The 25,165-nt window shown below is 43.3% G+C and overlaps 1 protein-coding gene across 1 annotated transcript; it reads left to right on the forward strand.

Annotated features, from left to right (window-relative positions):
* The first annotated feature begins 22,655 nt into the window (after nt 1–22,655).
* Nucleotides 22,656–24,073, forward strand: LOC147701803 (urotensin-2 receptor-like). The gene has a single exon (XM_086928703.1). The coding sequence runs from the start codon at nt 22,955–22,957 to the stop codon at nt 24,071–24,073; it is 1,119 nt and encodes a 372-aa protein (XP_086784829.1). The 5' UTR covers nt 22,656–22,954.
* The last annotated feature ends 1,092 nt before the right edge of the window (nt 24,074–25,165 follow it).

Consider the following 25,165-nt stretch of genomic DNA (forward strand, 5'->3'; position numbering starts at 1 on the left):
CTTGATGTCTTATTAACAAGTAAGCGCTTACAATTAGGCACGGTGGCATAAGTTGCAGAGCAAGCTATGTGCAGGCGTATTAGTAATACGCAGTTAAAGTGGATTCTGCTTTTATATGCTTGTTGGTGGCAGTTTATATTTTTGTGCTGCAATCAGTGCGGTATAAAACATAATATATGCGTGCGGTTTGTGTTTCTTTTTATGGACATTCTTAAGTTTTGTGTAGTTTTGTAATAATACTTATTGATACGTATTAGTTGTCCTGCATGCATTAAAACGCAGCTTTACTTTTTAGTATGTGCTTTAAATGCATAAAAGCTCTGGGCCTCATTTATGAAAAGTGACGCATCGCTGCGTGAAAACAGCGGTGCGTCACTTTTCACTGCGCACTCCTTGCGACCCAAATGATGCGTCATATTTAATGTATGGCGCATCATGTCGCAAGGACTTACAGATACGTCAGTATTTCTGACGCATCTGTAAGCGCAAAAGTGACGCATTGCTGGAGTGTGTCACAAAAGTGACGCATCTCCAGCAATGCGTCCTTTCACATGGGGAAAGCCCCATGTGAAAGGGCTTGCGTCAGTCTTACGTCTGCTGTCAGGCAGGCGCAAGATTTTGACGCAACAGCATCCTAAAAGTGACGCAGTGAAATCTCATAGATTTCACTGCGTCACTATTACAAGGCTTTTTGCGGGGGAACGCCCCCTCTGCATACATTATACCTGACGCAGGTATAATGTGGCGCAGGGGTTTAAAAAGTGACGCATCTACCTAGATGCGTCACTTTTTAAATATGGCGCAACAAGGCGCATGTTTTACGCCGCAGATGCGTCACAAAATGTGACGCATCCGCAGCGCAAAACTGACGCAAGGCCTCATAAATGAGGCCCTCTGCTTTTATTTTCAGTATGCGCTTTTAGAAATTTGTTACTGCTTTTATTAAAATGCAGACTAATTAGAGGCAGACAATGTAGGTGCGTACAACTGGTGTAACATTCTTAATTTGTTCTTTACAGTTAGCACCTTAGAAACAGCAAATCAGTTAGGCTAGCGCCTTGTTATCGTGCGTTTTCTTTTGTGCTCCTTTTTGATTGCTTAGTATTTCAAAGCTACAAAAGGAGTGTTTCTGTTGTTTTTGCTGATGCCATCTTATAACACTTCGTCTTCTTTGTTCACCACTTTAGGTTGTACGTTTAAAATAAGTAGAGGCAGAGAATGTGGGCGCATACAACCGGCGCCACATTTCCAATTTGTTACCTTCCTGCTTGCACCTCAGAAGCAGCAATTGAGTTAGCCTGGCACCTATTGGTACAAAAGAAGTGTTTCTGTTGTTGATGCCATCTTAAAACACGTTGTCTTCTTTGTTTAGCATTTTAGGTTGCACGTTTAAAATAAGTAGCGGCAGACAATGTGGGCGCGTACAACTGGCGCTACATTTCCAATCTGTTCCCTTCCTGCTAGCACCTCGAAAACAGCAATTGCGTTAGCCTGGCGTCCATCATTGCACTTTTTTCTTGCTCATGCTTCATTGCTTAACATTTGGAAGCTTAAAACTAGCGCCATATTTCTACATGGCTTACTTGGTGCGCTTTCTACTAAAAACAGTTAGCTTAGTTTGTATAATGTCCATTGAAAAAAAGTTAGTTGTACAGCGCGTGAATGCACTGTAAATAATACCATCTGTGTGTGCATGCAAAACAATGCATGTGAACACAATGTTGTAGTGTAGTTCCTATTTTCCCAATAGGCCCTGCGCATTGGAATAACATAAACAGTAGTATCGACGTAGAAGTGCGGATCTTCCAGGCCTCCACTGACTATGTTAAACTTAATTGGGGTTGTTACCAACTAGCTCAGAGGTCACTGGAAACTTTCTTGACTGAATAGGAAGGGATCAGCTTCCCTGGCACAGCCAAGAAGGGATTCAGTTTTCCAACAACCGTGCAACATGACAACTTTGCTCCTCAGATCAAGAGTCAATCTCTAGGGTCGTGTGAAACAATAGACAGTTTTTTTACTCAGTCAGTGGTTGTGCAGTTTACTTTCACAATATGTAGAGAATAGAGAGACGGGAGTTGTCAATAAAGGGTAACATTTATTGAACAGTCTTTCTTCTCGTACAAGAGAAATGAATTGCCACAATTGTAAGACTTGTTATTATAAAAAGTACGTACAGTAAGATAAGTATTGCGAAATAATACTGTAAAAGCATTGATATGGTTTCTTAGCCATACAATGGTTTAAAATGAATAAAACATATATACATTCATATATACATTAGGCTAAAATACTCAACTGGTGCTTCTAACTACGCCTACCCCAGTGTACCTGACCTAAGCCTAATACTTGGGAGGGGAGTAAGTAAGTAGCTTTAAGTTAAGTTGGTTTTGCCAAGGTTTGCTTCAAGAATTCTCTCTAAGGGTTTAGTCAACACCATACCTCTGGAATAGAATGATGGCGGTCTGGTATCTCCTTCAGGGGGTCGATATCCCAGTCACCTGCAAGGGTAGACTAGAAACGTCGGAGCTGGATTTCTCTGCAGGAGAAAGACAGCGTCTCTTCTCAGCGCGTCGAGGAGGAGGAGGAGGGGCAGCGTCCGCGGGCAGCTTGCATCTGCTGGGCTCTTGCAGGGGACGGCTGTTCAGCTCCTAAGTTCACCACACCATCGTTCTCTAGTTAGCAGCGATAGCAGTAGCGATAGCAGCTATGGTATCATCAGCATGACAGCTTCTTCAGCAGCAGCGAGACAGCTAGCAGCATCAGCGATGAGACAGCAATGGCATTGATAGCTTCAGCAACACAACAGCGATTGCTTAAGGCAACGTTGGTAATATTTATACCTGAAAGGTGCCTTGTTTGACGTAAGTTTTTGGACATAATAGCATCATTAAAGATGTCACTAGGAAGTGATCGTTTATCAGTGCTCATTAGAGTTCCATTACTAATCAAAACACAGCAAGCGGGGATTTCCAGGTTGCTGAGTTTTTATCTTGTTGAAGAACTCGGAGTGTTAATCTAGGAATCTCAGATAGTAACTTCTGCTATGTCATTGCACTAATTGGCTGCAAAGGAAGTGGCAGAGAAAGCTATTCTGAAATGTGGCTCTGTTCGTGTGAGGCCAGAGACGAGTTTCTGAATATTGCACTTGAACGGTTATGCCAATATAGGGAATAAATGGATTTATAGCCGAATAGGGGCATAAGGTCACAGTATCGATCAGGGTCCTAGATTAGAACGCAACACCCACTCCACAAATTCATGTCCATCAAATTACTAAAACTAGAGCAATAAGATGCATGTGTAACATTGCCCACCCCAAAATACATATATGCATTTGAAATAGGCGCATTTGTAATACGTGAAAATTTAGGTACTGTACGTTTTTGAAGCATAGAAATCATTCAAAAATTATAGCATATGAAATCAATGAACGATTATGCAAAAAGAATTACACATGAAATATCTCTGAAACAGAAGAAGGGCGAGATAATTTCATCACATATAAATGCATTGCAGTAAAATGTGCTAGAGGCTGGTGTAAAGTTATTATGTCTCTAGATGTATTTAGAAATAGAAGTTGAAGCTTCTGCTCATGACAAGGTCAACTCGTCATGGGTTTTACCTGCCCTGTGCTTATGACGAGTTGACCTTGTCATGAACAATGGGAATACTCAAACTCCAGCACACAGCGGGAAAACCCCTTAGCAGCCAAGGTGTTAAGCAAAGAATCTTTCGTGCCAAAAAGGGGGAATATTAAAAAGTGTTCAATTCAAAAGAATTATTGCTTGAACGGGGAAATTAGAGTTCCAACGCTTTTAGCAGTTTTTGTTGTTCAAAACTGAAGGCCGAATTCAGAGTTCATGGGAAAGCTGTGTGTCGGAATGCTTCTCTAAAGTTATTGTTTCTGTTCGGGTGTGAACATCACATCAGACAGGCTCTCAAAGAATTGGTCTACAAAATCAGGTGACAGTTCGACCAAATTCGATAGTGCTGTAACTTGGCAGGTGTGAGAATGATTGCTGTCATCAAAGTCGGGATCAGCAATGCTCACAGAAGGTCGTACCTGGGTGATGTTGCTTTTGTCACTCGCTCCACTGTTACCACCTAGTCGTAGCACAGGAGTCTCAACGAATGCCGTCATCACGATTGGTAGCCGCTGGGGACAACACAATGCATGAGCTGTTATTGGACTGAGCAAAGTATCGATATCCATTGGTACTGCTGATGGAAGTGAAAGACAGATGTCCAACACGCACTCATCTCCGCATAGCATACATCGTAGTACAGTAAGATGCAATTTTGCCATATCGGTCTGAATGAAAGGAACCAGGTCATGTTTAGATCTCTCAGCCTGGCCAATCCAGTTATTCTGTCCCGGTAGCGAATTGCTAGGATTGTTTCTTCCATTCCCATAGGAGTCATGTCTGAGCTGTGGCTTGCCATAACGAAGCAGGAGGGTCAAAAATAAAATCCCTGCTACAAGTCCCAAAAATAGGGGTATGCCGCCAAAAACAGAGTGGACAAAATTTGGAACGATTCCCAGAATTGCTTGAAATGGTGTTAGCAGTCCCGTAAAAATCGTCTTAAATATGCCTGGGATGCCTGTGGCACTAGACATGTTAAGGAGTTGGCTCAACATTTCTACGAAATGCACGGGGCAATTTGTTGATAAAAGGTCATCATGAACCTCCGTAGCTGTCCTTGCAACTAGGAGATCATACGTCTCTTTTGATGACGTTATGGGCACTGTTGTCTGCAAAAGCACAGACTTCATTTTGCTTAAAGTATCAATTCGTATAGAATAGAGATTCAGACGAGGCCAGATGGGAGTCTCTATGTCTCCAGGCCCGCTCGGGAACAATGCTTGCATACAGCATTTGACCATGGAATTTACGCTTACGAGATAACTTTTCCCTGGCACAAGGCCACAACATCTGTGATCCGTTCTAAGAATGTAACTCCCATTCGCGAGTTGCATAAAGAAGGGCTCTATCTGCGTTGCAGGTGTGACAAGCTGGTGGCATGAAAGGTTGTTAGAATTACCTTCACAGGCTCCGTGTAAATTAATACCCTGACACAAAAGTATACCGCTTAGTGAACGTTTACAGTTTTCACCACTAAGAAATACATTTTTGTTGCTGTCACTATAGCATGAATGTGTGTATGGTAATTTCCATGCTGATTTTACATATCCTTTACCCAATCGTTCATACTGGCCAGTAGGTATGTATTCAAGGCACTTTTTAAATCGGAAAGTTGTTATCGGAATAGTGAATTCCTTGTATTATCCATTCAATGACAGGACTTTCTGACATTGTCAATGGTAATCTTTCAAGTTTTTCGATGCTCAGGATTGTATAGTCTGCTCCTTTCTGTGCCAAGCTGATTTGTTTATCAGTAAGGGTAAAAATGGAAAATAATGACGTTGTGTTGATTAAACGCCAAGGCACATAGCCTGAACGAAGATTTTGCAGCATCCAGCCTAATTGTACAATAGAACGTAATTGTGACTGGCCATGCTGTAACATTAGCAAGTCTCTGTCTATTATGTCAAAGGCAGAAGATACAATATTGTCCAACGAATATATTCTGGAGGACAGAGTCATTAACCCATTGTCCACTACAGAAAGTGATTATTCCAAATTAATACGATCAATTTCTCGTATTTTTTCTGCTGTTTCAATTTGTGTGACTTTCCAAGCCTCGTTGTACGCAGCATAGATGCTGGCCGCTATGAAACGCTTTTGACGCTGTTTGCGTGGTCCAAGAATGAAATCGCGCAAATCAGCACCCTCTTTAAGTAAAGACAAGTGTTGCTTAATTTCAGCCAGTGTGGATGATCCTAGCCATTCGAGGCAGAGTTTCCCTACACTGTATGTTGTTACTATCCCTGGATGTTGTCTCTGGGAGTATCTAGGGTCTTATCTGGTCATTTTTAACCCCTGTGTTTTATTCAGGAATCTATCTTGACAGTTGTTTGTGTCAGTAGGCCAGATTAACCACTTTTTCCAATCAGGATGTGTTCTGTTAAAATGTAAAATTTTAGTTACGTCTATCTCAATATCTGTTGTTGCATTCTCAGGTATTGGCTTCGGAATAGACGGTTTGTTTAGGTCTTTGATCTTAGCTAGGACAAGACAGGATGTTTGGTGAATTGTGTCATTTAAAAACATCATTTGTTCTGGTATCATGCAGGTTCTGAATAGTGCTTCAAGGCCTTGTACCTGCCAATCTTTCGTACCCCAAATGGTTTTTGTTTCAATGTTATTTTTCCAATAATCAAAACCAAATGTCATCATTTTTTCATAAAATGCTTCTGAATATATTAATTTAGTGTTTGTCAGCATTGTTTTCATTCCTGTTTTATCTAACAATTTATAATAAAACGTTTCTGCATCACTGGTGTTAAACCCTGAGAAGTACTTGAATTTCTCAAAGAATGTTTTAGAACTGCTTTTAGGTGGTGTAGCACAATGTTCCCATTGATTATACTTAAAAACATTTCTAGGCTGTGCAGATTTATGCAAATAATGATCGCCATAATGTGTAAAACAGAACATCTGTTCATAACTAGACGAACCTTGTAAATAATCATGTTCTGTAAATCTAGCTGACATTACTAAATCAGACATCATGTCATTAATACTGTTAAAGTCCCAATCATCAGAGAATGTACTAGGTTTTACAAAGTCACTTAAGGAAACCTTCAGTTGATGAGGATACTTCAGGATCTCGACCGGACCATAGATCTCATAGTCAGTTTTCTCCCATACTACCCCACCGGGTATTGGAATGGCTGTGACATTTACTGTTGACAGTTCTCTATTCTTCACGTGGGAGGATCTGTGTGGTTTGAGGACTAGGTTGATGTTCTGACTTGCTGTGTCCATTGTACTATATTTTCCCTCAATGAATTTTCCCAAACAAAGTACCATGATGAGCCAAAGCAGGAGGAAAAATACACCTAGACCGAACCAGAACTCTAACCAAGGGGAAATAAGGTAGATTTCCTTCAGTTGATGAAAGAGTTCCTTTGCTTTTTCTTTAAAAGTCATTTTTGTTTCTGGCATCACTTCGGAGTTACTTTGATCCTCGGAAAAGTTGTCGAAGTCGATGAAATAACCAGAGGCAGTTCTGTCAATTGTTGGGATTGTTCTTTCAATCTGTCTTTCGGTAGCACTTTCTGATGCCACATTATTGTAGACTGGTGTATCTTGACAAACTGTTTCAATCTGTGTCGCAAGAGGCACGAGTTCCATGGCATTATTGCATAGTCCTTCTCTGTGCACTGCAGGCTGATCGAATGTGATTAGTCTTTCAGTTTGAACCTCTTGGATTGTTGCAAGTTTGGGTATTCTGTTGTTTCTTGGGAGTCCACTGGGCCTACTGTTGATTATAGGCCACATGCTTGTGGTTTTACCAGGTCGATTGATACAACTCTGTTCTCCTTTTTACCAGCAAGGGGCGGTAGTACAACTGATCTTGTTCCGGTGACTGCCAAGACAGGTACTGCTTTTCTGTAAGAAGGCCCAAATTCCTTCTTCACCTCTATTTTTTCTCTGACTAGATCCCCAATCTTTGGAATCCAGACAGGCCTTGCTGGGGCTGTTGCTTGTGGTGCCTCGTCAGTGGTATCTGGCTGTTGCTTTAACTTTATGTTGCTTAAGGATTTTCTTGTTTCATTCAGTTCCTGTAAAACAGCCAAACGATCTTTGATGTCAAAGTCTGTTTTATTATCTTGTACCACTGACACTTGACTATCTCAGTCCTGAATTCTCATTCTAATTCCGAACAATAGTTCGTATGGGCTGAAACCTTTTAGAGAATTTCTTGGCAAATTGTTAAGACTGGTCTGGACACTTATTAGATGTTTGACCCACCCAGCGCCTGAACCTAATACCTTCGCTGTTATAGATCGCTTTATGTCCCGGTTTTTTCTTTCTACCACACTATTCCCTTCGGGTGTGACGGACAAGAATACCACAACCCAATTCCCATGCTGGCCATGGCCTCCTTATAAGCTCAAGAGCTGAAAGCAGGACCCTGGTCAGAATGGAACGTGGTAATTGCGTATGTGCCGATAAAGACTTGCAGATCTTTCTTATAACCGTTCTGGCGTCAGCCGAGCGCTGGGGCCACATTTTTTAAGTGTGTTTAGCCTTAATGATTAATAGGACGCAGGATGGGGTGTAGACAGCGTTACGCTGTTTCTGATTGGTAGCCGGTAGCATGATTCACTACTGCGATCCCTATTGCAGTTTTCACAGTTCTTCGCATATATTTGGTGTTATACACTCATTCCCGGCCACCAGTATACTGATTGTAATTCAGTCAGGCATTCCTTGATCTTTCTGTGCCTAGGACCCAAACCCATGTGTGCATCTGCTATTAAAAATATTCTCCTGTTCGTGTTTGGAATTACCCTATCCCCCACTCCAGGGATTCGAGCAAAAGGAACGGAGTTTGCATCGATTACGTATGCATAATTGAGTGGATAGTTCACGGGCAGTGCTGCACAGTCGCCTTTTACGGTCGTTTTTACTGCCAGCATGGTTTCCCCGTCTATGTATTTTTCTGCACGCTTTTCTGTGGCTACGGAAGCCGGTTTAGTTGCTTCCGCTGTGGCTGTGTTAGCCAATGAATTCCCTGCAACGTGAACGCCATCACGTTGAAGACTCTGTGCGTGTATCACGTGAGTCTTTTGTAGTTCTTTCTGTAAAAGAGCTACCTGTTTCCAGAGCAATTTATGCTTTATTGTGGCACCTGTGTCATCTTTGTAATCGTTCTCAATCCAGCTCTGCAGTTTATTATTGTAAGAGTTGACGCATAAATGAGAATCGCACACGATTAGTGTGGGGAATTCACGTTCTGCATTTTCAAGCCCCATCTTTAAAGATCTGATTTCAGCTCTCTGAGCCGAACAGTTTCTTACTGATTCAGTTTTTGTTACTTTCGGTCTGAATTTACCGCACAGCCAACGACCTTTAACAATCGCACACGCTGCATCGTAGGATTTGCTCTCTACGTTGAAATGCTGTACAAATCTATCTGTATAGATTATACAGGTGTATTGTGGGAGTGGCAGAAGTTCCATTGGCATAGGATATTCTTCTTCGTATTCTAAATCATTCAGTTCTTCGAATTGCGGGGCGAAATAGTATTTCACATATTCCGCTCCTAGAGAATCTACACACTGTATCCATTTCGGATCCAGTGACACTGTAGGCAGGTTTACTGGGCTGAATAGCGCCTCGAAGGCGGATTCTGCTGTGAGGATATTAATTCGTTTACCATGTGCTAATTCTCGTTCATTGGCTAATGTAATTTGCACTGCTTTCACAGTATTTTCTGTGTGACTGAATGTTTTTTCTACTTGTGTGTACAAGTGAGATTTAATTGAAATTGGTACCTTTTCTCCCTCATTAGAGGTCAGATACGTGAATCCGCATCTTCCTGGGATGACTCGGATTACAAGATCGCGTGTATTGTCACGTGTGTCTAATTTTGTTTTTGCTAACATGTCTGTTTGCAGTGATCTCAACATTTCTGTGTGTTTTTTAGTCCAATTGATTTGTTTAAAATCAGGTTTAATTAGTTTGTAGAGAGGTTTAACCCTCTCTGCGTAATTTAGAATGTATGTTCTTCCGAAATTCAGAAAACCTAGTATGGATTGTAAATTCTTCAGCGTTTTTGGAGCTTGGAGTACAGCGCACTTCTCTAAGAAGTTGTCCGCTAGGCTTTTTCCTTCACTTGATAATTCGTATCCTAAGAATAGTACTGTCAGATGGGCAATTCGAGACTTTTTAAAGTTGAATTTGTAACCCTCTGCTGCGAACCCAAGTATAATAGTGTTCACTCTTTTCAAGTGAGTATCCAAGTCGTCGTCTGTGAGATAGATATCATCTACGTAAGATAATGCCTCATCATCATATATTTGTAGTAACTCTGTTACCCTAGCTGAGAATAGTCCTGGGCTGTTCTTGAACCCCTGTGGGAGTCGACAGAAATTTTCTGAGACCCCATTACGGAGAAAGCGGTCAAATACCTGCTTTCTGGTGCAATGTTTTGACAAAAGAAACCATTAGATATGTCTAATGTCGTTTTATATTTTTTCCTAACTATGTTGTTCATTAGGGCTGCACTATGCGAGTTTTGTACTGCAAAAGTTTTGCAACATGCATTAAGGTGTCTGTAGTCCAAAACTAGACAATATGAATTGTCTGGCTTGGAGACAGGAAACAAAGGATTGTTCATTTGAGAGGTGCATGTTTCAATCACCCCCTGGTATTCAAGTTGATTTAAGATCTCCCTGACTTGTTTTTTAGTTTCTTGCTTAATGGGATACTGCCTTTGGGCAGTTGGTTCACTTTTTAATTGGATTTTGTGATGAGGTGAGTCCTCATCCCATCCTACATGATTTTTATATAATGCAGGTGCCTGGGCTACCGCCCATTTCCTTGCATAAGTATATTTTTTGTGAATCGGAATGTGATTCGAGAAGGCAGGCATAATCATTTCTTCGCCACGAGGGCACTCCCTGACAAACTCTGGGGGCCAATCTTTTTCAGCTAACAGAATATCATAGCCTTTTGAGAGTTTATCCCAAAATAGACCCCTTATTTTCCTAGTCTTATCACCCTCTATACGCAATGTTATTTCGTATATCTTATGGGGCTCGCTAAGTCTGGTGTCGGCAGTTTCAACCTGAATGTATTCATTCGTGTCCACTGTCTCCAGATGACTCTCCAAGATCTTGCGGGCTATACTGATTTCTGCTGCACTGTCTAACATTGTCTGTGCCCACTCCCCGTTTTTCAACTGTGTCCTCAGTATTCTCGGCATGGTTGATTACTCTAATACTGGCTACCTTCTTTTTTGGAAATTGAGATTTTTTACTCTGAGCAGGTTGCTTGTCTTTGGACTTGGTGTGCTCTCCTGGGTCTGACCGTCCTCTTCTTTCCGATTTCTGCGAAAAAGATCGAGAGGGACGTGTATCAATACTTTGATATCTATCAGGTTTTTTCGAATTATCCCTATTTCTAAGGTTATATCTTTTCTCAGAGGGCTCCCTCTGGGGAGACTGGTGTTCTCGAGTCGGGGTTCTTTCCCTCCGTCGAGGAGACCTTCCTCTGACTGGAAAACGTTTTCCTTGGGAGTGGATTGTTTATTTCCATCCCAGCTCTTTTTAGGAGTGTTTGAATTATTTTTAATAAATAATTTTTCAGGATTTTCGAGCAGTTGGGGCTTTACTGGCTTCCCACCCAAGCTGTCTCTACCTAATTCTTCATAGCATTTCTCTATGATTTTGGCAAGCTCAATTGGCTGATCTGTTATATATGTTTCCTTCAACTTCTGGCGGATCGCCACAGATGCTGCTTCTCCCTTTATGTTGGTTAATAATATAGCCGAGACCTGCTTGAAGTCTTTCAGTAATTTCATACCAAGAGTTAAAGCAGGTTCTGGACCGTATTCATTCTGAATCTGTCTTAGTACATCTGGTATTACCGCCATAGACGGAACACCATGTGTTTTTGTGTAAATGGAAGCAAAGACTGTACCCCAAGTGTCACAGTCCTCTACGTGTGGTGCGATTCCCATAGGAAGGCAGATGGTCAAGATTCTGTGTTTCTCAATAGGGGTAGTATCTGGAAATACTGCCTCTATTTGAGTGATTTTCTGTGCTAACCAGAAAGGAATTTGTTCCAGTTTTATGGGTGTTTTACCAAGACATGACTGTATGTTCTGTGGTGTAATTTTATTAGTGTTCCCCTGATGAGGGGTCAGCTGTGGTACATTAACAGTTGGTTGGACTGTTGCAGTCCGCATTACATATTGGACTAATTGCCTATGTATTTTTATAAGTGTTTTTAGCTGTATTAACAGCTCTTCTTTTGACATTTTTGCAATATCCGGGTGTGGTGTGTAGCTGGCTAGAACCGGCCACGTTGTTCCTGATCTACCTAGTGGACCGAGCCTGGTAATATGATCATTATGTTTTAGGGCGCCATTAAACCAGAGCAGGTGCTCTTGGAATTTTAGTGGGATTTCAGTCTCCTCGAAAGGAGCGTACTCATCCGGAGGTTTCTCTATTTTGTAATAGTGAAACTCTTTTGTTCTAGCGTTTGTCGCTGGAAAGTTTATTCATGAATAGAATACCTCTGTCTGCCGATATTCGTGTGCCTCTATCACGAAAATTACTGTACCACCTTGTGGTGTCAGTCCATTTTCTATAAGTTTTAAAGTTATAGATTTTCTTAAATGTGCCGGGATGATTATTGCACCCGGTTCAGTAGTCCCGTCGGGACCCTGCTGAGTCGCATCTGCTGCGGCATTAGTTCCGTTGTTTTCTACTGACATTTTATAAATGCAGGTTTTGCAGAGCAGGTCTCCAAGGAGACAAAGATTAGGTGCACAATATTTTGGAACACTGTATCCTTCAACGTTGAATAAACCAGAGCTTTACATAGGAATCTCTTCCTACTGAGTTCGAGCGAATTTTAACCTTTCACCCACTCCAGACGTCTATTGGAGTATTTACAGGAGAAAGGGGTCTGTGTGAAAAATGCACGACTGAGTTACTCTAACGTCTTGCGTTAGTTTATCGCCTTACCAAACGTTGGGCGCCATGTAGTGTAGTTCCTATTTCCCCAATAGGCCCTGCGCATTGGAATAACATAAACAGTAGTATTGACGTAGAAGTGCGGATCTTCCAGGCCTCCACTGACTATGTTAAACTTAATTGGGGTTGTTCCCAACTAGCTCAGAGGTCACTGGAAACTTTCTTGACTGAATAGGAAGTGATCAGCTTCCCTGGCACAGCCAAGAAGGGATTCAGTTTTCCAACAACCGTGCAACATGACAACTTTGCTCCTCAGATCAAGAGTCAATCTCTAGGGTCGTGTGAAACAATAGACAGTTATTTTACTCAGTCAGTGGTTGTGCAGTTTACTTTCACAATATGTAGAGAATAGAGAGACTGGCGTTGTCAATAAAGGGTAACATTTATTGAACAGTCTTTCTTCTCGTACAAGAGAAATGAATTGCCACAATTGCAAGACTTGTTATTATAAAAAGTACGTACAGTAAGATAAGTATTGCGAAATAATACTGTAAAAGCATTGATATGGTTTCTTAGCCATACAATGGTTTAACATGAATAAAACATATATACATTCATATATACATTAGGCTAAAATACTCAACTGGTGCTTCTAACTACGCCTACCCCAGTGTACCTGACCTAAGCCTAATACTTGGGAGGAGAGTAAGTAAGTAGCTTTAAGTTAAGTTGGTTTTGCCAAGGTTTGCTTCAAGAATTCTCTCTAAGGGTTTAGTCAACACCATACCTCTGGAATAGAATGATGGAGGTCTGGTATCTCCTTCAGGGGGTCGATATCCCAGTCACCCGCAAGGGTAGACTAGAAACGCCGGAGCTGGATTTCTCTGCAGGAGAAAGACAGCGTCTCTTCTCAGCGCGTCGAGGAGGAGGAGGAGGGGCAGCGTCCGCGGGCAGCTTGCATCTGCTGGGCTCTTGCAGGGGACGGCTGTTCAGCTCCTAAGTTCACCACACCATTGTTCGCTAGTTAGCAGCGATAGCAGTAGCGATAGCAGCTATGGTATCATCAGCATGACAGCTTCTTCAGCAGCAGCGAGACAGCTAGCAGCATCAGCGATGAGACAGCGATGGCATTGATAGCTTCAGCAACACAACAGCGATTGCTTAAGGCAACGTTGGTAATATTTATACCTGAAAGGTGACTTGTTTGACGTAAGTTTTTGGACATAAGACGTCAATAAAGATGTCACTAGGAAGTGATCGTTTATCAGTGCTCATTAGAGTTCCATTACTAATCAAAACACAGCAAGCGGGGATTTCCAGGTTGCTGAGTTTTTATCTTGTTGAAGAACTCGGAGTGTTAATCTAGGAATCTCAGATAGTAACTTCTGCTATGTCATTGCACTAATTGGCTGCAAAGGAAGTGGCAGAGAAAGCTATTCTGAAATGCGGCTCTGTTCATGTGAGGCCAGAGACGAGTTTCTGAATATTGCACTTGAACGGTTATGCCAATATAGGGAATAAATGGATTTATAGCCGAATAGGGGCATAAGGTCACAGTATCGATCAGGGTCCTAGATTAGAACGCAACAATGTGATGCAATAATATGCATGTATTTAGGTGTGTTGTGTAAATGCTGTCACACTGCTGTCTCTTTTACACACTATGCTCTATCTAGAACACACACATGTTTGTGTCATACCCACTGCTGTCTGGGTGTGTCTCCTCCTTCCTTTATGAGGGCTGTGCTTCTGTTCTCTGTGAGAGTGAAGTGAGCAGGCATAGTGCTTTCAGTGGCTGTTACAATGGCTTGATGATGAGTATGATAGAAATCCCAATCTAATGAAGGACCATGTAGACGGTTGGGAGACAGAGAACATGACAGCACCAGCCATACACACATAAACACACACAACCACACACACAACCACACAAAACCACACACAACCACAACCACACACACAAACACACACACACAACCACACACACAACCACACATACAACCACACACACATACAACAACCACACACAACCACACACACAACCACACATACAACCACACACAACCACACACACAACCACACGTACAACCATACAAACACAACCACACACACACAACCACACACAATCACACACACAACCACACCATCAGTGCACACTTTCACCAGACATAAACACCATCAGTCGCCAGTGTACGCTTTCACCGGGCACAAACACTACCAGCCGTCAGTGCACGCTTTCACCGAGCACAAACACCACCAGCCGTCAGTGCACGGTTCCACCAGCACACACCACCAGACGTCAGTGCACATTTTCACCAGTCACCCACACACCACCAGCCGTCAGGGCACGCTTTCACCAGGCACACATACACCACCAGCCGTCAGTGCAAGCTTTCACCAGGCACACACACACCACCAGCTGTCAATGCACGCTTTCACCAGGCACATACCACCAGCCGTCAGTGCACGCTTTCACCAGGCACACACACCACCAGCCATCAGTGCACAATTTCTACATGCACACACACCACCAGCCATCAGTGCACACATCAATTGTTAGCGCATCCACAATTAACTATTGCAGCAATCGCAGTATGGCACACTTTACTTTTAAACATATTCATGTAAAGCGCAGCATGCCACCATTGCTACAAAAATAAATACACATTTTTTTTGGCCTACAATTTATAGACTTTTGTTGCAATTAGTGTTGCAATATTTAGCAATGCCAATAGCTCAAACTTAATTAATGTGATACCTATTGCATTGCAAATGCTTGTTGGCGTTTCCAGAAGAATTTTGTTTTCACACAGGAGGCCTCTCAGGGTGCCAGCTAGTTTGAGATTAGAGACGTAAATCGGAGAGTTAGTTTGGATTGTGTTATCGAGCTCTCAGTTGAAATTTTATTCTAGACATAAGACAATGTAACTAGATGAGGCTTGCAGTGACATTACTGAATTTAATTGAAAATGGGATAAGTGGAGTGTAGAGCAGTTTTGAGTGGGAGGAGTTTGGAGTGGGTGATGCCCAATAGAACGCCCCTTTAAATATCTAAATGCACATGTTGCTGAATAAACTTGTAATCATTATTGGCATCTCGTGTTTATTCTTCTGCAGTGAACACATCTAATCCAGCGGTTCTTGCACTTGTTCACACCTCTAGAACTAGAAAAACGACAGATTCTGATGAGACTCAGTGGAATGATGAAGATTTTTTAATAGTTCAAATGTCTAGGAACTTCCATGTGATATGTGTGTTTTGACCCTTGGACTTTACCTTGATAAAGTTTCTGTAAGGAACACAACGTGTTGGCAAGGCTATTTCCTGTTTTTTTTAATATATATTGAGTCTATCGAATAAGCACTATACTATTGAATGAAGATTGGTTTCGGGTGACAGTCTCGCCATTTTAGAACTGATGCATTTTCATTATTAAAGCAAGACATGATTGCTACTTTTTTTATTTTATGCAACTAGCAACCACTGACAAAGCCAATAGTTCTGGCTTGTTGCAGGTGTAACGTTACTTGTTGTGTTATATGGATACATTGACAGAAGACGCAAAATACCAGTCAGGCGGTACTCCCCTGTTTTTTCATCCCACTTAAAGCCCTGGAAACAACACCATGTCACAGTCCCCTCATGGCCTGGCACTGTGAATCATGCGTGACTCATGACTCAGATTGCCTATGTACAAGGGCATAGTGAACCGTTCCCCGCCCCACCCATTGCTTTAGGAACTAGAGCAAGGGTGACGTTCTTGATGGGCCTCTTCTGTCTGCAACTCTGCAGACAAAGGCTCAGTTCATAAATAAAATCAAAATGTGGGTGAGTGAGTAATTGAAGGGATGGTGGATGCTGGATAGATTAGTGAAAGGGTGAATGGATGAATGAGAGGGTGAATGAATGGATGAGAGAAAGGATGGATGGATGAGTGAGTGAGTGAGTAGAAGGATGGATAAGACAAAATTTAAAAAGATAGATGTATGGGTGGAAGGGTAGAAGGATTGGTAAACGGTGGATGAATGAGTGAAAGGATGGAGGGATGAGTTAAAGGGTGGATGATGGGCGAGTGAATGGGTGGATGGATAAGTAAAATGATGGATTGATTAATGAATTAATAAGTGAAAGGGTGAATGGATGGACCGATGAGTGAAAGGGTGGATGTAAGGATGGATGAGTGAGTGAAAGGGAGGGTAGATGGACAAAAGGATGGATAGATGAGTGAAGGAGTGAAAGGGTGGATGGATGACTGATAGGTTTAATGGATGGATTCAGGAGTGGATGAGTATATGGATGGGTGGAAGGAAGGGTGGCTAAGTGAAAGGGTCGATGGAGAGATAAAGGGAGGATGGATGGATGACTGAAAGGGTGGATGGGTGGAAGGATGAGTGACTGGGTGGATGGATGAGTAAGTGAAAGGATGGCTGGATGGGTGAAAGGCTAAAAGGCTGGATGAATGAGTGAGTGAATGGATGGGTGGAAGAGTGGATGGATGAGTGTACCGATGGATAGGGTGCAAAAGTGGATGGATGGATAATGAATGAATGAGTGAAAGGGGGGTGGGTGAGTGAAATGATAGATTGAAGGATAGATGATGGATAGGTTTGCAAATGGTTAAATATGTTTGGATATGGATGGACTTAATTATATACTATTTGGCGACCTTCTCTGATGTGTCTGTAAAACTTACCTTTTGTCCTGAATTTTGCCCTCCTGTCCTGAATTTTTATCCTGAATTTTGACCCTTTGTCCTGAATTTTTACATTCACCGTCCTGAATTTGGACCCATGCCAGTTGGTCACCCTAAGGGATCTGTAGGGATGGACCACATTACAATCCTCCAGGATGCCATGCACACCTGTCAGATCTCCATTGGGGCCTCTGTCTCTGCTCTTCAGGATTGCGTGGTCAGGTGAAGTGTGTTTTTCTGTCATGAAGTGGATGTGCTGATAGCTAGCCAGGCCACAGGAGCTTTCTGCAATATGCAATATAGTCCTTTTAATGTTATTAACAAGAGGGGTGAAAGACATTTGTAAGTCCATGATCAAAGATCACCCCAAGGTTTCTTTCTTTCCTTGGTGTTGCGCTGGTCAAGGGTCCGGTTGTTTGTGCTCTATTCTTCTAGGTTGCTGATTGGTCTCTTGTCCACAGTTCCCAATCTCTGTTTTTTAGCACAACATATTTAGAGCTGGTAGGAAAGTGTGGTATTTTTATTAATCATGTTGGAGCTGACAGTGGTCTTGTTTTTAAAAACGGGGTGAAAAATACTAGTGATGAAAAGAGATCGAAGCAGGAAGTAATTGACTTTATCTTTTTTCTGACAGAACCTACACTTGAATCAAGCAATTGGCAAAGCAAGGCCTTATGCGATGAGTAGATCTAGCGCTTCGTTGCATTACGTAGAACTACAATTCCCAGAATGCACTGGGCCATCACTGGAAAAATTCGTGAGCACAGGGCATTGTGTTGACGAGAACAGGAGTTGTTAGGCTAGGCAGATGCTCAGTTCGTGTCCAACACAGAGGTGCCTTCTTTCCGTGTGGGTAGAAGACGACGGGGAAGCGAGTCTGCAACCGCCAGACATACAGCCTGACTTTCTCAGAAAGCTGTGATCGCCTTCCAGCTGTTTTCGGGAAGCCTTCACTGTTGGGCTCTGTTCCCCTCCTGTTCTCCAGCCTCCACCTCAGTGCCCTCAACCAGCCGCAGAGAGCGAGGCCGCAGAGAGCGAGGCCGCAGGCGAAGGCCGCGGGCCAGGTGAAGAGACGGCGGGGGGCCGCGTAAAGAGAGCGGCCGGCTGCAGAGCGGCCCTGTCCACGTGAGACGGCTTTAAATAGAGTGTGTGTGTGTCAAGGGAGGGGAATGCGGCTGCTGGGGACCCTCCCTGCCCCAAGGCTATAGCGGGACCGAAGCCCCCTTTCAGTGGATTCCTCCCGCCCTTTCATGTCGACTTCCATGACATGGCGCCCTCTTTGATCACATACGGAAGGCCCGCCCGAAGAAACCCACCTGGAGCGAGTGCTAAAACTCTCTGGCGTAAATAAAGTCTGTAGGAGTAAATAAGTTCTGTGCACTGAGCCCCAGGCTTGAGAAGGGAAACGCACCGTCGTCACCAGACGTTTTTGGGAAATATTCCAGAAACAAGCATTGCCCTGGAAGTTCGCATTAAACTTGCAGTACTCTTCCATGCCAAATTACTGATAATTAAGTTCACGATTACTCCTGCTTGCGTAAAATGCTAATGGAGGAGCATATTTAGAAGGCGCAAGCGGCTGCTGGCTATGAAAGTTCTGCTGCATTTACTATTGTTTCTTAGTGTAAAATTCATCCTCATGTTCATTTTGGAAGCGAGCGTACATTTTGCGCTAAGAAAATAGCTCTAAATGCCGGCAGTAAATTGGTGGAAAATCCTACCCGAGTATATTTAGCAAGCGTGAGTGGTAGCTTGGGCTCGCTAAATCGTGTTTTAAAGCAGTTTGCGCTTTTTCTTGACTCAAATGCATCCTTGCACCCATTTTTGACACAACGGTGCATTTTTGCACTAAGAAATAGTGCTAAACACAGAATTACTCTACTTCAGTAATTGAAGCTCAATCTTGCCAATTTTTGGGGTAATTCCTCGTAATTACGCTACAAAGAATTACGCTCCTCACTTTCTCCTCCCCCAGTTCAATCATGGATGGATCAGAGGAATCTACTTAACTATAACTATTAACTATAAACCCATCATTGTCGACAGCGCAAAATCCCTTGGTGTCATACTCGACAAAAAACGTAATCTAAATTCCCACATCAATTCCATTGCAAAGTCTGCTCGATACCAACTGCGCCTTCTTTTTGGGAATTTGCCGCTTCTTCCCGGAGCAAGACCTTAAAACCCTGGTCCTCTCTAGACTGGACTACTGCAATTCTCTTTTTACTGGCCTCCCCAAATCCCACCTGTTTAAAAGCGCAGCTCCAAACCATCCTTACTCAGAGCTATCCATGCCTGACTCCCAGGGTCAGTATCAAATGAATATGCAAATCTTCCTGTTTCTAGCAGGTACCCTGCAGTACAGGGGGCAACACCTATAGAACAATGATGTCACCAGATGTGCTCTGTACATGTTCTTGAATAAATTCAATTTTTGACAATCTAAAACCACAAACCATTGTGATGTTCAAATCACTAATATATATAGATGCATACATATATAGTCGTCACACAGTGCCAAAGTTATTAGCAAAACAAAAAATGCATTTTCTATGGAAACACAATCCTAACTATAACTACTCAGTGTCGGCTGCCACTGGGTTATATATCAGCGCCAGGGTTGGTAGGCCAATAGTTTATCCCTGCTTTTTTCTTTCCATTCTTTAAACATTTTAGATTTTTTAATTATCCCAGTGTGTTTGAAGTTTGTTTTTAGGTTTCAGTGATTCAAAATCAATATTACATTTATTTGTGCTAATATTAGTCATGTTTTCCTGTGACACATATTAAAACTAAAGAGGTATGACTGTTCTAAGTGCGCCTGCCTCTAAGGAACAACCAATTAGAAATATTTGTGATAACATTTTGATTGCTTTCATATGACCTCCACGTTTAGACAGTGGCATTTTTTCTTCATATTATTTGTGAGACACACGCTTGCAATTTTGTTTTATTTGCTTTTAACTTGGGTTGTGTTGTAACTTCAAAGTTCTTGGTGCAGTCTACTGTTTTTGTGTGAGAAGTTACTAGTTCTATTAAAATAAAATGTCCCTTAGAATGAAAGACAATTTTTTCCTAAAAATAAATAAATCCCAGTTTTACTATAAGAGAGCAAATAGTGTCCGAAGTGACTATGGAAACATAAAACGCATTTCTCATTTCTTGAAGACAGAACTTGTAATGTGTAATTTGTGTCGTAGGAATAAAAGTTGGAACTGTGGTTTTGATTTATGGTCTATAAATAATCACTTTGGCATTTTCATATCAAAAGCACGGGAGGGGTAAGAAAAAATGGGATGGTTACAGATGGGGTCTCAAGAGACAGATCGGAAAAGAGTGCAGGCAAAATATTAGAAAAACAAATAAACAGGGAGGAAACAACATTTGTCAGAGATGGGAAAGAGAAAAAGTATAAGACGTCTGGGACTGCGGGCTAAAATGACAGCGATACCGAATGCAAATTGAGACCATCCACGTTAGACTGAGAGAGTCAAAAATAATTGAAAATTGAAGAGAAATGTAAAAATGCAGTGAATAAATAATGAAAAAGAAATACTGAAAGAATGACAAAGACATGGAATATAATGAAAAAGGAAGGGAAGGGAAGGGCAGGGAAAGGAAGGGAAGGGAAGGAAGGACTATTGTGAATTAGACAGAGAGCAAAATGGATACTGGCAAATCCCCCCAAAATGAAAACACAAATAGAAAGAAGAGTAAGAAAGAAAAAAAGAAAGTGCGATTGAAAGTGAGATAGGGAAATTAGGCATGCAAATACAAATAAGAGGAAAAGGGAAATAAATAATAAAGACAGTGACAGAAAAATACAAAATGAGGAAAGAAGTATAGAGAGAAAGAAGGCAGGAAACTAGTAAAATGAGTAAGATACATGTAAGTAAAATGAATAAAAAAATAAAGAGGGAGGCAGAAAAAATAGACAAAGAATAAACAGAGGAAGGTCAGTTAGGGAAACATTTTTAGAAAGAAAAGGGAAAGGGAAGAGGGAGGGAGAGTTGGGGAAAAGAATACGAGAGAAAATGCAGATGGAAGTAAATTGTGGGAATATTAATTCAAGTGGGAACAACAGACAAATAGTGATATAGCAATAGATATAGAAACGTAGCAAAGGAGAAGAGAGAGAAAGACCATAGCCATTGAGAACAGACAGAGTGAAAGAGGGAGGGGCCCCGAGAGGTGAGTGGGGGCAGGAGCTGTTTGGAAAGAGCTCTTGAAATACCAGTATTAGCAGGGTGCAAGGAATGTTAACATGAGAATTCACATCCACACTGCAAGAAAACATACAGGGAAAGAGAGAGCCAGGGCAGATGACCGCAGCAGCTCCAGTTGGACAGACCAGCCGCAGGGGTCTGCCGCAGGCGGCCGCGGATAGACGTACAGACCCGTGCCTACAGCACTGAGCTCAGTCTCTTCCACTGCCTCACTCATGGATCTGCAGCATTTGACTGAGCCCAAGAAAGCATAGACACACGCGTACATCACCGTACTCCTGTCCATTGGCTGACCCATGCTTCTGCGGCATACGACACCACTGGAGATTTCTTCATTGCCTTCACAGAGGAAGATTCCCCGTGGATGCTACTGGTAATCTTTATCAATATCCCGGCACACCACCCTGAGAGATCAAAGAAGGAATGTGATGGAAATGATTGATTCCTTATGGGAGCATCTCAGTGGAACCCGCGGAAGCAGGTGAGAGTAAAACTGGAGCGCCTTGAAGGGAAGCCGCCTTGGCCATCTGTTGCTCCCAGTGATCTGGATTCAAGATGAGGACAAGTCTGGTCTTCCAGTCATCTTCACGTGTTTTTTCCTTTCAACGAAGACATTCCATGGTTACGTGATCATACCACCGCCAACACATTTTTTTGATAGATAAATATCCTCAGTGCAAACCTACGGTACAGACAATCTTTTCATTTTCTGCTTCCTTGTTGAATTGACAGATCAGAAATTGAACCTTTTAGTGCTGTGGGTGAGAGATACATCTATTCTGATTTGCTGAAGTCTTCCTTCAAGGGAAGAGAAGGTCTTTACTCCGCTCTTGTTGATTGTTGTCACAGACGATGGCAACACTTTCGTAAAGTTGACTGTAGGGCATTAAGGGTGCATCTGAGCGGTTGTATGGAAAAAGTCACCTGTCAGTCAAGTGCCCCATCAATACTCAAGTAAGGCATAATCTAGAAGTATTTTGATGAAGAGCATTAACCGACCGTGGAAAGTATTGCAGCTTAGATTCAAAGTCAGTAGCCTTTAACTAGCATCCCACCCTACATACAAAGGTGGGGTGCCATCCCACTGTAGCTACAAAGCCAACAGATCCAGGGGCGCCATCTAATGTAGATATGAAGCCAAGAAATGTGGGTGAGTACCTCACCGTAGATACATAGCCAACAGAATCTGTACCAGATCTCACCACAGACATACAGCAATGGGATGGGAACAATGTCCAAGGATACACCCGACCATCTACAATACATTCAGTTCTGTGGCAAGGACATTGTGTAAGGCTACCCAGAAGGAGTGGTCTAGAGTGCTATTTCTCGACAGAGAAAATCTGCAATAACAGATGACAGGATACCCACACATTGTCCATAAACGCTTCCTCTTCTCTTCTTCGAAATAGGATTGTGGTTGTAGAGCTTTAGTGCAGAATATGGTCATATAAAACCTCTGATTGAGAACCATGGAGGTCATCGCTAATACTTACCTGGAGTTCTATACCAAAAATGTGTCCAGCAACCTATCCAGCCAGAATTCAGTTTCTGCTGATGACCTGATCATGACCTCCGTCATGGGGGTCATCCTGTCCTTAATGTGTGTGGTTGGAGTGGCCGGGAACCTCTATACACTGGTGGTGATGTATGTGTCAGTCTCCAGCTTCACCTCAATGTATGTCCATATCATCAACTTGGCACTAGCTGACCTGCTGTACCTCTCCACCATCCCCTTCATTGTCCATAACAGCTTTGTGAAGGACTGGTACTTCGGCGAGGCCGGCTGCCGGGTGCTGCTGACCCTGGACCTGCTCACCATGCACGCCAGCATCTTCATTCTGACCATCATGAGCACCGAGCGCTACGTTGCAGTAGCCAAGCCTTTCGACACAGTCAACCGCTCCCGCAGCTATCGCAAGAGCATCGCCCTCGCCATCTGGGTGGTCTCTTTCCTGCTGACACTGCCCATGATGTTGATGATCCACCAAGAGGAGAGGAGCCTGGACGACGGGAGCATCAGGAAGCTGTGCACCCCGATGTGGAGCGACGAGCAGTACAAGGCGTACCTGACAGTGCTCTTCACCACCAGCATCCTCGCCCCAGGAGTCATCATCGGCTACCTGTACGCGAGGCTGGCAAGGGCCTACTGGGTATCGCAGACCAAGAGCTTCCTCAACCAGGAGCTCCAGCGGTCCCCCAAGCAGAGGGTCATCTTCATGATCTTCATCATAGTCCTGGCCTTCTGGGCCTGCTTCCTGCCCTTCTGGCTCTGGCAGCTGGTGCCGCTCTACAGCCCTGAGGCTGCGCCCATCCCGGTGCGGACGGAGATCTACGTCAACCACCTGGTGACCTGCCTCACCTACAGCAACAGCTGCATCAACCCCTTCCTCTACACGCTGCTGACCCGGAACTACAAGGAGTACCTGCGCAACAGGCAGCGAGGCGGGCCCGGCTCGCTGCACCTGCGCCGGTGGGCGGGACCGGCGGCTAACCAGGTCAGGAGGTCGCTGTCCGGGGGGAGCCAGCAGTGCACGGAGAGTGTGACCGTCAGCCAGCTGAAGGGGCCCTGTGACCGCATCAAAGCCTGAGCACGTGAGTACCAGACTGGGCAATGCGTATGTAGACTGTGCTCCGCCATCTTTACTGGGTTGGGAGAAGCAGATAAACACAAGATGACGTGGAGGGGTGCAGAAATATGGAGAGGCTAGACCATGGGCACAACAAGAGACACCGACAGGCTAACAAGTACTCACAATGCTGGACACACCAGACAGCTAGGAGAGAGTTCATAGGGCAGAATTCATAGCAAAACAACACTGAGACCTTATGCTGCAGCGGATAAAGCGCCTCGCCACTAACTTGGCACCGACAGGAACTAGCTTATATTGCACGGCAAGCACACAGACCCCTGACCTTAGCCCCAACCCACACGCTTCAATCTCAGCGCCCTGAGAAACCACAAGGCGGCGCTGATTCGGCCGTGACTCTAACGGGACACTAGGAAATACCTTATGGCGCTAATCACACAGACTAGTATTGGTACTATAATATTACACTACCACTCCGCTAAACTGTTTACGCTGGAGGACAGAAACATGGCAGGGTACTGCTGGGAAAGGTTACACTGCCAGATACTGCTAGGAAACAGCTCAGACTGTAAGAAACAAACATGACAGGTGAAACTGGAGTACATGCAGGGGGTGGTTTCCTTGAGGGCACAGGACTGGCCCCAGTAACCAATAACAACCAATAACTCTAAACACTAACCTTGGGTTAGCATGCTACCTTCCGTAAATGTGACCTGTCGTAAATATGGGCAGTAAGCAATATATAGTTATAATGGTAAAACACCTTCACTCCGCAACTTTCACTCAGTTCTAATTACAAAGCAGCACCAGTGCTGGCTTTACGGCGGCACAGCAGGTGCTGTCGCACTGGGCTCCAAGGACAAGGGGGCTCCCTCTGGATGACAGGCTGAAGGACATTGGAGCAGCCTGCTGAGATCCGTGTGCGGCATTTTTCAAAGGAGAATTGCAACAGTGTGATACCTCTGGTGGTTAATGCACTTGATGGAGAGATCTGAAACTTGTCTGGTAGCAGTTTTGATTCATGGTACAGTAGCAATAAGGGCTAATGTTCCTACTGGAAAGCACAAGGTGTAGGGTGTCCAGGCGACCAGG

The sequence above is a fragment of the Lissotriton vulgaris genome, chromosome 7, assembly GCF_964263255.1.
Source record: "Lissotriton vulgaris chromosome 7, aLisVul1.2, whole genome shotgun sequence".
NCBI lineage: Eukaryota > Metazoa > Chordata > Amphibia > Caudata > Salamandridae > Lissotriton > Lissotriton vulgaris.

Bases quoted from the DNA above. Each gene is read 5' to 3' on its own strand.
- LOC147701803 (XM_086928703.1), top strand. From the start codon at position 22,955: ATGGAGGTCATCGCTAATACTTACCTGGAGTTCTATACCAAAAATGTG.